Here is a 14,332-nt window from a genome sequence, read left to right on the forward strand (position 1 = left end):
ACATCATTCTTTTGTATAATTCTGCACCCTTGGATCTTTTGTTTCATTAAACATGCTAAATAAATGGAAGTTTCAAGTCCCAGTGTGGAAACCCAAGCACAAAAAATTCTGGTTGAGTCTACAGTGAAGTTCTGGGAGTGCTGTACTGTTGCCTTTGGACTAGATGTTAAATAAAGGAGCAACAAACAATCTGCTGGAGGAACTCAGTGGGTTGCGCAGCATGGGGGGGGGGGGGGGGAGGAATTGTTTGTTGCTTCAGATTCCAGCATCTGCAGAACCTTGTGTCTCCATGTCAGACTGAGGTCCTGCTCATTTGCTGAGGTGAGTGAAAAAGTTCCTGTGGCACCACTTTGGAGAACAAGAAATTATTCCTGGTGCTATGAGCAATATTTATCCCTCTATCAACATTACCAAAAAGCAGAATGTCAGATCATGTTCACATTACCATTTGTGAGGCTTGCTGTGTAAACAGATTGCTGCATTTCCTGTATTATAACAATAATCTTAAAAAGTAATATATTATCTTTACAACGCTTTGGAACATCTATAAAGAGACAAAAACGTACACGAGACAGCCTTTGGGTTCCTGTTTCTTGTATTGGAAGGGACTCCAGTCCGTGTTTTCTCTCTGCCCCGTCCCCCTCCTCCCGGCGTGTTATGACTCCTCTCTAACAGGAGACACACGGCGCTCCCCAGCCGCCGATCCGAGGCTGTGCCCGGCCGCGTTCATTCACAGGCCCCTCGGACCGAACCCGGCGCCTGCGGCTCTCCTTCACCCCACCCCGCGACATGCAGGCAGTCTTGTTGCCCTCTGACAGCGAAGGCGACGACACGGGCGCCCGAGCGCTGCTGGCTCTCAAATCGGCCCCTTGCAGCCCGAGCCGGCTAAGCGGTCAGCTCAAGGCCGGCGTCGTGCGCTGGGAACTGGGCCTTGACCCGCAGGCCCCGCCCGACGCCGCTATCGCCAAACTCGAGGGCCGTGATTTCGAGTATCTGATGCGGCAGCAGTCGGTGACGATCGGCCGCAACTCCAGCCAGGGTCCCGTGGATGTGAACATGGGCCACTCGAGCTTCATCTCCCGCCGCCACCTGCAGATCACTTTCCAGGAGCCGCACTTCTACCTGAAGTGTCTCGGCAAGAACGGTGTCTTCGTGGACGGCGCCTTCCAGAGGAGAGGGGCGCCGCCGCTGCTGCTGCCCCGACAGTGAGTACCGCCTGCAGGGGGGAAAAACCGGACGCCGGCTTCTTTTGTTGTCTTTTTTCTTAATAAAACGAGGCCTACGCCGGGCTAGGAGTTGAAGTCAAACCCGAGCCTAGTCGCTGCGTCAGCCCACTACTTTACAACTCGAGGCCGGAGACTTCCACCTGGCGTCTAGGCCATAACCACCTAATGTAAACATACCAAGTAGACAGCGTGTCAGAGCCAGGCTAACCAAGCTCAGGGAAAGAGGGAGGGAGCAGCTCCTTGCTGGGGAAGAAGAAGCCATACAGAGAACTAAATTTTAAAAAAATGGGGTAGACTGATGTTAGATATTTCTATTATTTGTATGCTTGAACCCATGCAATTTTACCAATTTACTGAGCAGATCATGTTGTATGTTCTTTCTAAAAAGCTGCTTGCAACATGTGATTTATTTCTAAAAGATTGTCAGGAATTGTAATGGAGCCATGAAATGAAATACAGTATCTCTTAAAGGTCTTCCTATACACACCGATGAGAAAGTATTTTCCAGTGAAATTTTAAAAAAGTCCCTCTACTTAAGAACTAAGAATTGAATTTCATTTAATAGGATTCTCCTGTGATTTGTAATTTTTTTTATTATTTATATAGGTTTTGTGCTCTTGTGTGTGTGGAATAAAAAGTAATAGGTTTAAATAAGATAAGCTGTCCCAATCCAGGGGGATTTTGAATTAAACAATGCCTTTCTCCACCTTAGGACTTCCCAAAGTACTCCAAAATCAAGGAATTAGTTTTCACTTACACTCACTGTTTTACCACTGATTTGCACAAAGTAAGGTCTCACAGTTAGCATCAACATAAATAACCAGATAATCTGTTTTTTTGGTGCACTGTTGATGGGTAAATATTGGCCGAATTCTTCAAACCTATTTCACATCTGAGGTGGAAGACGCAGTGTGAAAGACTTCATCTCCGACAGTACAATGCTCCCACATCATGTGCCCTGGAGTGTCAGTTTAGATAATTTGCTCAGGTACCTGGAATGGACTTTGAACCACAACCTTTTGACTAGAGCATAAACTAACAGTAGAGCACGAGACTGACTACAATGTTGAATAATAAAGAGGAAATAACCTTGTAGAAATGCTAATTGCACTATATGTTCTTAGAAAAAAAAGATCCTAATTGCAAATAGTTTAGAAATTATGTTAATGCATTTTTGATTGACTTGTACACTATAAATTGAAAGTCTTTTTCATCTAGTATCAAAAGGAAATGTAGTTCTAATGAGCTATATTTTGTAGCACCATTCACTTAAATTTTCCATCTAATTTGAAGATGAAAGTATGAGTTCCTTTTAGTTTTAATTTGCAGCATGTCAATTATGTTTTTGTTAAATGTACCACTTCAATAACTTAGTGCTTCATTTTTAAAATGATTGTGCTCTTTAGTCTTCAGAGGCAATTTTTGGGGTCCTATATGGATAACCTCTTAACAGGACAGTTGTGCTGTTTAGAGAAAATGACTTTTAGTGAGTGTTAATGAAAATGGTATAAAAGCTTTACTGAATTTTTAACTTGGTTTGTTGGCATCTCACCCTTGACACCTCGTGAATGTTTTCTATTTCCAGAGAAATGAAATTTCTGAAAGCATTTCTAACATTTCTCAGAATTTGATTGAGGGGCTTTCCCTTATTAGTTTTGTGACTTCTGTTCATAGGAAGTAAGACAGCTTAAATTTTTTTCTTGATTCGTAAGAGATTTCCTTTTGTCACACATCTGGGTTTACTGGTGATTTTGCATAAAGAGATAATAAAAGTTTCCAGTAAGTGGTGCTGCAGGCTTTGTAAGTTCTGTGATTTTTTTTGGAAACAGGGCTCCCATGTGGGATTGTATCATTTTCAGGTTCCATTTTATTTACTTTTGTGTTCTCTTATCTGAGAGGATGGGCAAGTGTCTTCTCTTGGATAGTTTCCAGTGTCATTCTCAGCAGTTTTTCAGGTAGTTTGATGAAATATTCTGAATGAGATCCTTTTTGTTATAATTTCCTGTTCCCAAGGCCTTCATCTGCTAATCTCTAACAGTGAAGCAAGTAAAATCAGGAACCCCAGAATAGAAATTGAGCATGCATGCCACATTGCCATAGTGACAAAAGTTTAAAATATCACTGTTACCTATCAGATTGCTAACTCTGCCCCCCCCCACCCCAAAATGAGCCAGTTTGTTCATTATTAAGACTTGTAGCTCTGCATATTTTGTTGGGATTTGCAAGCTGCCATCCTTCTGCTCAATTCACATGTCATAGACTTCAGCAGTTCAAGAAGTTAGCTCACCATCTCAATTATGGATAGGTAAGACATGTTGAACCTGCCAATAATGACCACATCCTGATTGTTAATGTGTTCCAATTGATTATTTTTCTAGCATTAGCTTCTGTTGGTTCTAGAAAACACATTATAATATTACTAAATTATAATAGAAATGTTAATTCTTGAAAATTATTGTTAAATACAGATGTCACAGGGCATGATTCAGAATTTGTTAATAGTAATTCAGAAATAATGATGAGGTCATGGAGACATTAGGGTGATTGAGTGTTATTTATTTTAACTGTGTAAGCAGCATAAAATCAAAGATGAAGAAATGCAATTTTCATTTTGGGGATGAATATCCATAGTGCAATGGCTCAAGATGCCAAATAACACAAAGTGATGTGGGCATTTCTCTCGAGATACAAAGTATAATGTTATGCATTACTCTACATGTATAATGAACTCGAGGCCTCTGTCCAGTGCTGCTCTTAAATTTAAGACCTTAATCTTTTGATGTCCGGCAGCTGAGGATTCCCCCAAGTTGGGGCTGGTTATATCACCTTGCCATAGTCACCTGCTGAAACTGGGGATGGGTGGAGGGAGGAAAGGGCGGCCTTAATTTTGATGAAGGTGAGTAGTGGCAACTGGAGAGAGGGTAAAGCTGGGTTTGGTGTAGGTTGGGTGGAGAATGGAGAAATTGAGAGGGTAGGCGAGTGATGAGGGCTGAGACTGAGGGAGACAATTAGGGAAGGGGAATTGAGGGAGAATGAAGTACTGAGGGAGGGTGGGAGGAAGATGTTGGAAGGAGATGGATTGAGAAAAAAGATGTGGGCAAAGCCGTTGCTCTATGTCCCTCTGCTAAGTCTGTACAGTGGAGCCTGTTCTTTGGTCATCTTGACCTCCTGCCAAGGGTCTGTCTGTGCTGTACTGTTTTATATTGTATTTAAATTAACATCATGGTTGGCACAGTCATCGTGGGCCTTTTCCTGTACTGTACTGTTCTATGTCCTAATTATGAAGTCATTTATTCTCTGGTTCCTTGGGAGAACTCATGGGCCAGAGGAAGCCGCCTGAAGTATACCGCAATAAATTAAGGTAGGGATGGGTTCTTGCATGGACAAGAGTTCTCACATAGCTGTTCACTGAAGTGGTTATGGGCCATATGTTGTGCATCGTTGGATTAGTCTAAAAGCTTGGGTGCCACATTTTGGATCCCTCTGATTTCTAGCATCAAATACTTGAGTACCATTTTGGATTCCTCTGATTGTACAGGTGGTACTTCGGTGAGGTAAATGCAGAAAATGCTAGAAGCATAGTAGATCTTACAATATTTGTGGGGAGAGAAACTGTAGTGCTATTTCAGGTCAGTGACTTTTCTTGGAATTGAAAATATATTATTGTTTAGGTTATAATTTGTATCTATTTCCTTGGTAAGATCTTGCAAAGTTGGCAGATGATTATGGGTTGATGGTGGATTGAAATTTAAATTCATTTTGTTTGGTTCTTGAATATTCTATTCCTACTGATAAAAGTAATCACTTAATTTGAAGTGATGTCATCTTTCAATACACTTAGAAAAGTTGTATTTTGGTGGATTAACACATTTAGTACTGACAAAAGTCATACTATATAGAAATGATGTGCTTTCTGTCAAGGAAGGCGTCCCTCTTTCACGTCAACAAGGATAACCCTTGTAATGTTGCACTTTTAATCATGATATATGAATAATGGTGTACATTAAATTATAGATGACTGAGTAGTATTTTATAGATGTTATGATAAATTTGGAGTGTGTTGAAAAAACATTGAAATGACAGAAATTGTCAAGTTTGCTCCCAAGTAACATATTTAAATCTTCATTTGTTACTTTTGGCAGTTTGTCCCTTTTAATGTCAGAGTTTTGTGATTTGTTTGCATTGAAAATAAAAAAAAACTGACATAATTAACAGTCCTGAGAATGAACCAGGTTTTCTGATTATGGAATATATTCTTTATATGCCTGCATAGGCATTCTATTGCCCTTAATGGGGGTAAAAACATAGCTGAACATTATTGCATGTGGGTTGTTTGCTGCTTACATTTAAAGTGAGTTACCAGCAAGCACTCAGAAATAAGATTACACAATTTTATTTTATCCATTTGATTAATTAAGAAGCAAGGAAGGAATTATCACGTTACTGGAGGCATTCACCCAGTGTAAAACACCTAGAAATGTGCACAAGATTGGTCTACTCTGGGTTAAGCCAATTTTCAACTGCACAGGACCACTTTGGAGTTATGTGAACATATTTCTAGGGCATCAAGCCACCAGGTCCAGATCTTTGGAGATGGGGGGTTATAGAAGGCCTTGCTATAGTTTTGCAATCCCCTCTCTCAATAGAGGGGGAAGTGTCAAAGGACTGGAAAATGTTAATCTCTTTGATGCATTCAAGTTCTCACAGTGCTGGAAGTACACAATCAGTCTATTAATGTCTCCACTTAGCAGTGCAGCCAAAGGTCCTTTTTTTTGACTGATCCAGTGGGCTGAAGGAAATGTAGTTCTCTCGTTGAATATGGTGGTTGGGTAACCTCTCTAATGCAGCAATATGCAGCAGTTTGGAATGCTTCTAATAGTGATTATGATCTTGACCTTCACAGGTTCAGTATTACTGGCACATGTGAGGTGGAACTTGAAGTTGCATATCTAATTTTCACCTTTTAAATATTACTGTTTCAATGAGTAAATAAGAACGTTGTTTTTCAGATCAGTTGCTTTTAAAAAATTTTGTATTATTGACATCATTTGTGGGAATTTTATCCTAGAATAAGGGTGCAAGGGCAAAAAAAATCCTGCCAAAAAATCAGGGCTTGAATTTTCTGGTGTCTGCTAAGACATCCAAAAATATCCCTGAATACTCTGGATCAAGCCTATTTTCAACCTCACTGGACTGTTCTTTTTCGGGGTGGGTGGGGGTGGGGGTGGAGGGGAGGGGATTGTGGAGATGGAGATTGTAAAAGTGCTTGCCATATGCTTGCAATCCTTTCTTGATACGGAGGAGGTACCAAATGACTGGAAAATAGCAAGTGCAGTAACCTTGTTCAAAAAATGGTACAAGGACATATGCCTGTCAGTTTAACCTCAGTTGTGGGGAAGTTTTTAGAAAAAGTAATTGGGGAAATCATTAATAGACCTTTGGTGAAGGTTGAATTGATAAAGGAGAGCCAGCATAGATTTGTTAAAGACAAACTGTGTCAAGTTAGCTGGTTGAGTACTTTGGGGTAATGGAAAAGGTTGAAGGAAATGCAGTAGATGTCTGCATGGATTTTCAGAAACATGTGGCTTACGACATTGGTTAATAAATTGAGGCCAATGGAAATGAAGAATTAGTATTAGCAGCAGGGATGGGAAATTGACTTGAGGACAGAAAGTCATGATTAATGTATTTTCTCCAGACTGAATGAGGTTGACATGGGTGTTCAGGATAAAATTTCTAAATATGCAGCTGACACAGCTTGGAAGTGTGAGAATAATAGATTGCAAGAAGATCTAGGCTGCTTGAACATGCAGAATAGTGGCAGAACGTGCAGTTCTAAAGGGTGTGCAGAAGCAGAAAGATGTGGGTCAACATGTGCATAAATCCTTAAAAGTGATGAGGCATGTGGAAAGATTAATTAGTAAAATAATTAGCACATCTGGGGTTCATTAAATAGAGGCATAGCTTACAAAAGCGAAGTTATGTTTACCATGTATAAAATACTCATACCACAATTGGAGTTTTGCATCCAATTCAGGACCACAATCGAGGAAGCATGTGAAGATTCTGGAGAAGATGCAGAATGTACCTTTGCTAGAATGGTCAGGGATGAAGGATTTCACCTATAAGGTCAGACTGATGAAACTGGTAATATTCTCCTTGGAGTAAAGGAGACAAAGGAGTTTTGATAACAGAAAGGGTAGATTGGGGGAAGCTATTCCCATTAGTGAGTGAATGAATCAAGAACCTGGGACATAGATTTAAAAGATGTAAGGGGGATGTGAGGAAAACTTTTTATTCAGAGAATAGTCATGATCTGGAATTCACTGACTGAGAGTGATGGAAAAAGAATCAACCAGTGTCTTATACAGTGAATTGGATAAGTATTTGAGTGGGATTAAATTTGCAGGGCAGTGGGGGGAGAAAGAGTTTCAGAAAGAAATTGATGACATTGTTATAATAGGAGCCAAATCATAACAATTCTGTGATTCCATATTTATTACAATACATAAGATATGTTTTTTTTTAAAAAGTGAGTTAATTCAGCACCCTAAATTGGAGGAAGAGCCATTGGGTAATTCCATTGCTAATATTTGAACGTGAGTTTTAAGATTGGTTTATGTCATAACCATATCTTTTGACTTGCAAAACTTGGGACAAGTTTTTGTTGTAATATGGCATCCTATAAGGCAGCAAGTTGACCTGATTGCACCAAGACCAAAAAGACTTGAGGTTTCAGCCTTGCCACAGATGGAATGCTCCAGTCTGAGTCAAAATCCTTGAATTCAAGGCCCACTCCATTTTCTTGAATGGAGTGCAGAACTGAAGGAATGATAGATTGCTGGAGGTGTTATGTATTGGTAGAAATGTTAAAATGAGATTCTATAGGAATGGCTGAAGAAGCAGGGCAGTTTACAGATATTTAATCAAATTTTACCTCTCGTGTAACTTCACTAAAAGCACTCTACATGGTGATTATTGCATTTCTGTTTGTAGAACCCTCACTGGATACAAATTTCCTTCAATACAACAGTAACTTTGCTCTGCAGAAAAATACTGAATGCTTTTCATGATCTTGTGGTCAATTAGATAAATGCAAGTTCTTTCTCTTTATGTTGTACAGAATTAACTGATTCTGGCAGGAACTGCACAAAGTGCACTGTTAGTTTTGGGTTAAGGGGAAAATTGGCTGAAGGTGTCGTTCCTTGGAACTATCCAGCATTCTCAGCCAGAAATGTGGAGAAGTTGAGAGAATTAGGTTTGAGTGCAATGGTTTTTGTGTTTGAAGGATTATTCAATGTTTAGGCTCATCATTGAATAACGATGAGTTCAGTTAAGAACAGAATGCCTCTGTAATTTAATATGCAGTATGCCAGAGCAGAGCTTGACACTCCCTTCATTCTGGTCAGACTCAAGTATCTGGAATGTGAATTGCTCCATTCTTACTGTGTTAAATCATTCATAGTTCATTTTTCTTAGAAAGACTGGAACAACTTATATTCCAGGTGTTTTGAGTCCAACTAGGTTTAGGTCTGAATAATAGTTCCCTGATCTAATTAATGCATAGTGCTTAAAACTTGAGTTTACGGGATTCTATGTCCTGTCTATACAGTGTGCTGAAATAGTGCCTTTGGTGCAGAGATTTTGACATTAGCATTCCCTTGAAGTGATTGGCAAGTAATTTCCTTCTTTGTTATTGCATGTTTTTGTTTTGTTCCTTCTACCCTTGCCCAACCTTGTAGCTGGTATACTCCTTCCTTCAGCACCTTTCTGTATGTTAGGGACAATCATTTTAAGATGAACAATTCTGTGAATTTCATGGACTAGCAAGATGTTTGTTTGGAAGGTGTATGCCTCTGTCAATCTTTCCCCTTTCCTTTTCCCCTAGCCATGATTATTCATTTTTGCTAAGAATATTTAATACCTCTCAGTAAAAGTTGGTAAAATTTGAATGTCAAATAGGATTTGAACTCTTTCAAGAGTCGTGAACCTATTCCAAGAGAAACTATATTTTGACAGCTTAGTTTGTTGTACCCCTTGTTTTTGGTTTTAATGAAAGATCATTGCTGTGTAAGCAGTTTAAGGCCAACAACTAGTAGAAATAATTGCAAATAATTTTGTGCAGAACACGAGAACATAAATACTTTTCTCAGTGAAAATTGCTATTACTGATCTGAGAGAGAAAAATTCCATAAAACTTGAGGTTCATTTCTGTATTTGGCATTGAAATTTGATGTTCAGGGCATGTTGAATATTTCCCCTCGACTATTTTTCTCTTTTTGCTGCTTGCTACGAGGTTGCTAATGCTGGGAGGTAGAAGATTTTCCATTTTACTCATCCAGTATCAGCTTCAATCACTCTGTTCATAAAGATATTTATTTACCATGCCGAGAAAATCAGTTGCAGTTTTCTGAATTCCATGCTTATGATCATGAAGGATGCCAAAAAGGTGTCGTGTATTTTGTACTGTTAACCATTTACACTGGAAACAATGTGAGACTGTCCAGTTCATGTGGGATTCTTACAGCCAGCAGACATTGCATCAGTGTTGGCTGAACTTAAATTCCATTGCTAATGTTTTTAAATTAGAGGCTGTGAAAATAAATGAGGGATATTTATTTTTAGAATATTTTTATTTCATGAACTTTGGGTTTAGGTATACACTACTTAAGGTACAAGTTTGAAGAACATGTTTCTGTTAAAAGGGAACTGATGGTTGCTGTATAACTGAAATAATCTGATATCAAATAGTAATCCTGTTTGCACATGGCTCTGTAGTTGTTGTTTAAACTTACCATTGTGATCAGGCCAACCCTTCAGCATTTGTAATAAAAGCAAAATACTGCAGTTGCTGGAATTAAAAATATGAAAAAACAAGTAAAACTGGATTTATTTTGGTCAACCACTTAAGTATAAGCAAATTAATTGGTTATTGGGATGTAGTTTTATGCAAAATGTCTGATCCTGTTATCCATGTGAAATTTTCAGTATTTCCAAGTAATTTATTGTATTTTAACTAACTTCTCCCCACCCTAGTATGTATGGTTCTCTGCGAGTGTTGCCACTCTCTGTGAGTTCTGTGTTCTTTCAACTTTGGAAATTATTTACAGTAATTTGGTTCAAGGGAAATTGGAGATGCTTAATATATCCTGGCCCTGTCAACAGTGTCTACATTCCATGAACAAAATAAAAAGTGTGCTTTGATTTTTAGTTTCATTTCTTTTTTTTTATCCACTCAATGCTCAACTGGAGACCGATGAGTGATAGTCCAGTGTGATTGGTACTTGTGTCACTCTCACCCCTACCTAAAAAAAACTATTAACTTGGCCTTCATGTTGGATGGATAAGCCACTATCTTCTATTATAGTGTTGGAGCAGAGAAAAAGCAACAAGAATGATGGGAAAGATGAGTATGTATCAATCTCTACCACTGCCAAAGAGAAGGAAACTTCCTATTTTCATGAATCTTGTTACTTGTATTCATTTTCCAGAACTCTTGCTGATTAGATAGAAGATAGTGGATTCAAATTTTACTGTAGAGCTCCACACCCAAAGTAGTCTGACACTCCAATACAGATGTTTTTTTTATTTTTGCTGACTGTTTGTAGCATTTTGTGTTTTTATTTCCGATCCTCTAAAACAGTATTTATTGCCAACACAGTCAGGCAAAGCTATTGAGTTGATACAACACAGACAATCTATTACACAGCAGTCAGTCAGTTTATCCAGTCTACTGAAGGAACAAGGGAAACACATCACAGCAACTCTCAGAATCTTTTGTCTCAATAAGGTCACCTTTAAATTCTAGAAAGCGTAGTCCCAATATAAGTCCTTCTATCTTTCCTCATAAAATGGTTCCTTCCTTCCAAGAATTAATTTATTGAATTTCTCAGCACTTCCTTTCATTAAATGTTTGGTAAAAGTATACGCCAGGTTCCAGGAGCAAGATGTCAGAGTACATCTGACTAATAAGTCATTTAAGGGAACATCTCCTGGAGATGTACAAAATTTGTACCCCGACTTGTCATCAGCTATACCTTACAGACATTTCAAGTGCGGAATTAACAATCACAGTTTTGTTGTACTAATTTAACTGAGAGCTATTAATTTGCATCTCTTAACCCACTAAATAATTTCTTCTCCAAATTGGAAGATTTGAAGATTTTTTTTAATATCACATTTGGGTGCTGAGGCTCCAACTGTCATGTTGAAATTCAGTAAAATATGGTAATCTTGGAATAAACTTGAGGAATATCCTCAGACTAGGTGTCAGGAAAATGTGATAAATGCTTGTATTTTAGAGCTAACATGAAAGTCATATCTTAAAATCCCTGGAACTTTATTTTTGATCTCACGAAACATTTCTAATAATTTCTAGTGTTTTTTTTAGTGATATTTCTAGATAGAAGAATGCACGTAGCATGTCTTAAGTAATCATTTAAGTTTTTGACAATTTTCTCCAAGATAATATGCTTCCAGATTTCTCTCTCCCCACATAATTTGACTGGAAACAGATGAGTGACTTTGCTTATCGCTAGATGTCCTGATTAGCTGTTTCATTTTTTTTTTGTTTTTTCCAGTGATGGTGCACTTTGATCTTTGTGTCTCTATGCTGACATGATGGAAATTGGGAACTGGTCTTTCACAATGTCATTAGCACAAACTAAAGTGTTATCTTTCTGCTGTGAACATACTGTTATTTGTGTCCTGATGTGTAAATATGATTATTAAGAGCTTTAGAATTGCTGAAAATTGACAAACATTTACTTTTGAGGAGTCTTCTCTCAATATATTGTATATTTGACCACAGGACACTCTTGGCATAAAACTTGTATTATTTTTATTGATTTAAAAAAAAATGCTTTCTTTCTTCACAACCTGATTATGCTTTACTAATGTAGCTATGAAAAAAAGACGTTTGCATGTTTAAATATTTTTGCTAAACTTGCACTAACTGCATTTCTGGATTGATGAGGTAATTTTGCTCCTTAGGCTTTGAGTTAAACTTTGCCCAAGCATTTCCTGCATTTGCCATTTTTAACCCTTTGTGTTTTTCTCTAATGTTGTGTGTTGTATCTCTTTAAGATTGTGTTTTTCATTTAATTTGTTTGCTCGTGGGAAGGCCAACAATTATTCTCCATCCCCTACTGCCCCTGAGCTGTGTCGGGAGTTAGGAGTCAACCTGTTGATAGGTCTCAAGTCACATACAGTTCAGATTGGGTGTTTTATTCCTCTGAAGAACATTAATGTACCAGATTTTTTTTCAAATAAATACCTGGTAGTTTCTTGGTGATTTTACTGTGTAGCTGCTTTTTAAAAAAATATTTCACATTTATTTAATTACTTCAATTTAAATTCTCAAGATGCCTATCGGCGTGGGATTTGAATTTGTCTCAGGATCAATGGTTAAAAGCATTGGCTGCTAGCCCAGTAACTTGACCAATATGCTACTATCTTCTAGGTTGTCAGTGTTTACTTTGTTTCATGAACTTAAACATGTTTCCTGATAGCAAATCATGAATTAATTTGAGTGCTGCAACATTAAGGATTTTACTCCAATGCTGTTCTTTTTAATTTTTAATTTAGTGATTATTCTACTATCAAAGTAGTCTTGTGTATTTCTAATTTGATTATTTGTGGTCTGGTTTGCATCTGTACCATAACCTTTGGTTTAAATTTCTTTGGTAGCCCAGGAAAATTGGCTTGCACCCATCTAATGTTGCTCTCATTTTACTAATATCAAGGTAGACCTAGGTATAGCCCAATCTCATCAAAATGTGCATTTTTGAAGGTAAACAAGGAAATGATAAACCCACATCAATACAGGCTTTTGTGTGTCTTAAAGTTTATGTTTCAGTTTGTTCAACTGTCATTCTTTGACATCTGGTATAACAAGTTAAGGACTTGCAATGGGGAAGCCACATCAAGCCTCATTCACCCATCGTTTCTGTGCATACTGACCTTTATGTAGTCCTGCGATGTGGCACAACCATTTAAAATTCTCACTCCTTGTGCTCATATCTGTCGATCGCCTTGCCCTTTTCTTTCTGTATTATCCTTCTAGATCTGTATTGCTCCATTTAATCTGATCATCTCTGAATTTAATCACTGGAATGTAGGCTCCATGCTTCCAGCTGCCAAGGCCTTGAGCTCCCCATTTCACTACCTTTTCTTTCCTTAATACCTGCATTTGATTACTATTGGCCAACTGTCCTAATAACTTATTAGGTGCAGTAGTTTCATATTTTACGATAACACTCTTATAAAACACATTGGGATTGTTTCTGTTACAGGCAAATCCTGCATTAAGGGGGGAATTGCATTCCTAGAAAACAGGCTGTATTGCGATTTTTTTTTTCCCCGTAACGCAAAGTCTCATCATGTGTCAAGAAATGTGAATTTAAAAAAAGATAAATTGTGTTTTGAGTTATTTTCCTTTTTTCTACAGAACTTCTGTGAGAGTGAATTATTCTATATCTCAAATTGTTAGGTAGTGATTTGTGAATTCTGTAAGAGTGAATTTCTGTAACCCGAATGGCTGTAATGCAGAAGCTGCCTGTTCTGGCTCCTTATAAATAGTTACTGTTCATTTTCTAATGTGACATACTTGTGACATTAAATATCCATTCAAAGAAAAGCAAAGTACAGAGCAAGTTTCTGTGAGGACTTTGTTCTTCAAGAGAAGGTTAAAGAAAAATTAAAGAATGGCTTGACTTGATTTGTTTTCTGCTGTACTTGAACATCTAGTTGCAGTGTTGCAGTACCCCTAAACAAGCATACTTAGAGCATTCTTACATTTTGAGGCTCAGAAACATGATCAATTTTATTCGAGCTGTTCAGATAGGGGGTTTGGTGGATGGATGTAGAAGATCACAGAGGATATTTAATGTGCAGTTTAAGTTCATAATTCTTTTTAAGTTGCCTGTTAGTTCCTTCAGGCTGCAAATGTGGAAGAAATCCTAATGTTTGCTTAGCTGTATTAATGGAAAAAAAAATCATGATTTTTGTTCTCTTTTCCCTTTTTTGACCATTTTCCATCATCTTCACCCAAAGCTTCTGGAGAGTAGATGTTGCATGACTTCAGGGAGTCTCTGAGCAGATGATGA

At 38.0% G+C, this 14,332-nt stretch overlaps 1 protein-coding gene across 1 annotated transcript in view; it reads left to right on the forward strand.

Moving 5' to 3' along the window:
* The first annotated feature begins 637 nt into the window (after positions 1 to 637).
* Positions 638 to 14,332, forward strand: part of foxk1 (forkhead box K1) — an 84,631-nt gene continuing 70,936 nt past the window's right edge. Inside the window, 1 exon segment of the mRNA XM_052021963.1 lies at positions 638 to 1,205. Within this exon segment, the coding sequence (XP_051877923.1) occupies positions 790 to 1,205 (416 nt within the window). The 5' untranslated portion in view covers positions 638 to 789.

This window comes from Pristis pectinata, chromosome 8, assembly GCF_009764475.1.
Source record: "Pristis pectinata isolate sPriPec2 chromosome 8, sPriPec2.1.pri, whole genome shotgun sequence".
NCBI classification, from domain to species: Eukaryota; Metazoa; Chordata; class Chondrichthyes; order Rhinopristiformes; family Pristidae; genus Pristis; species Pristis pectinata.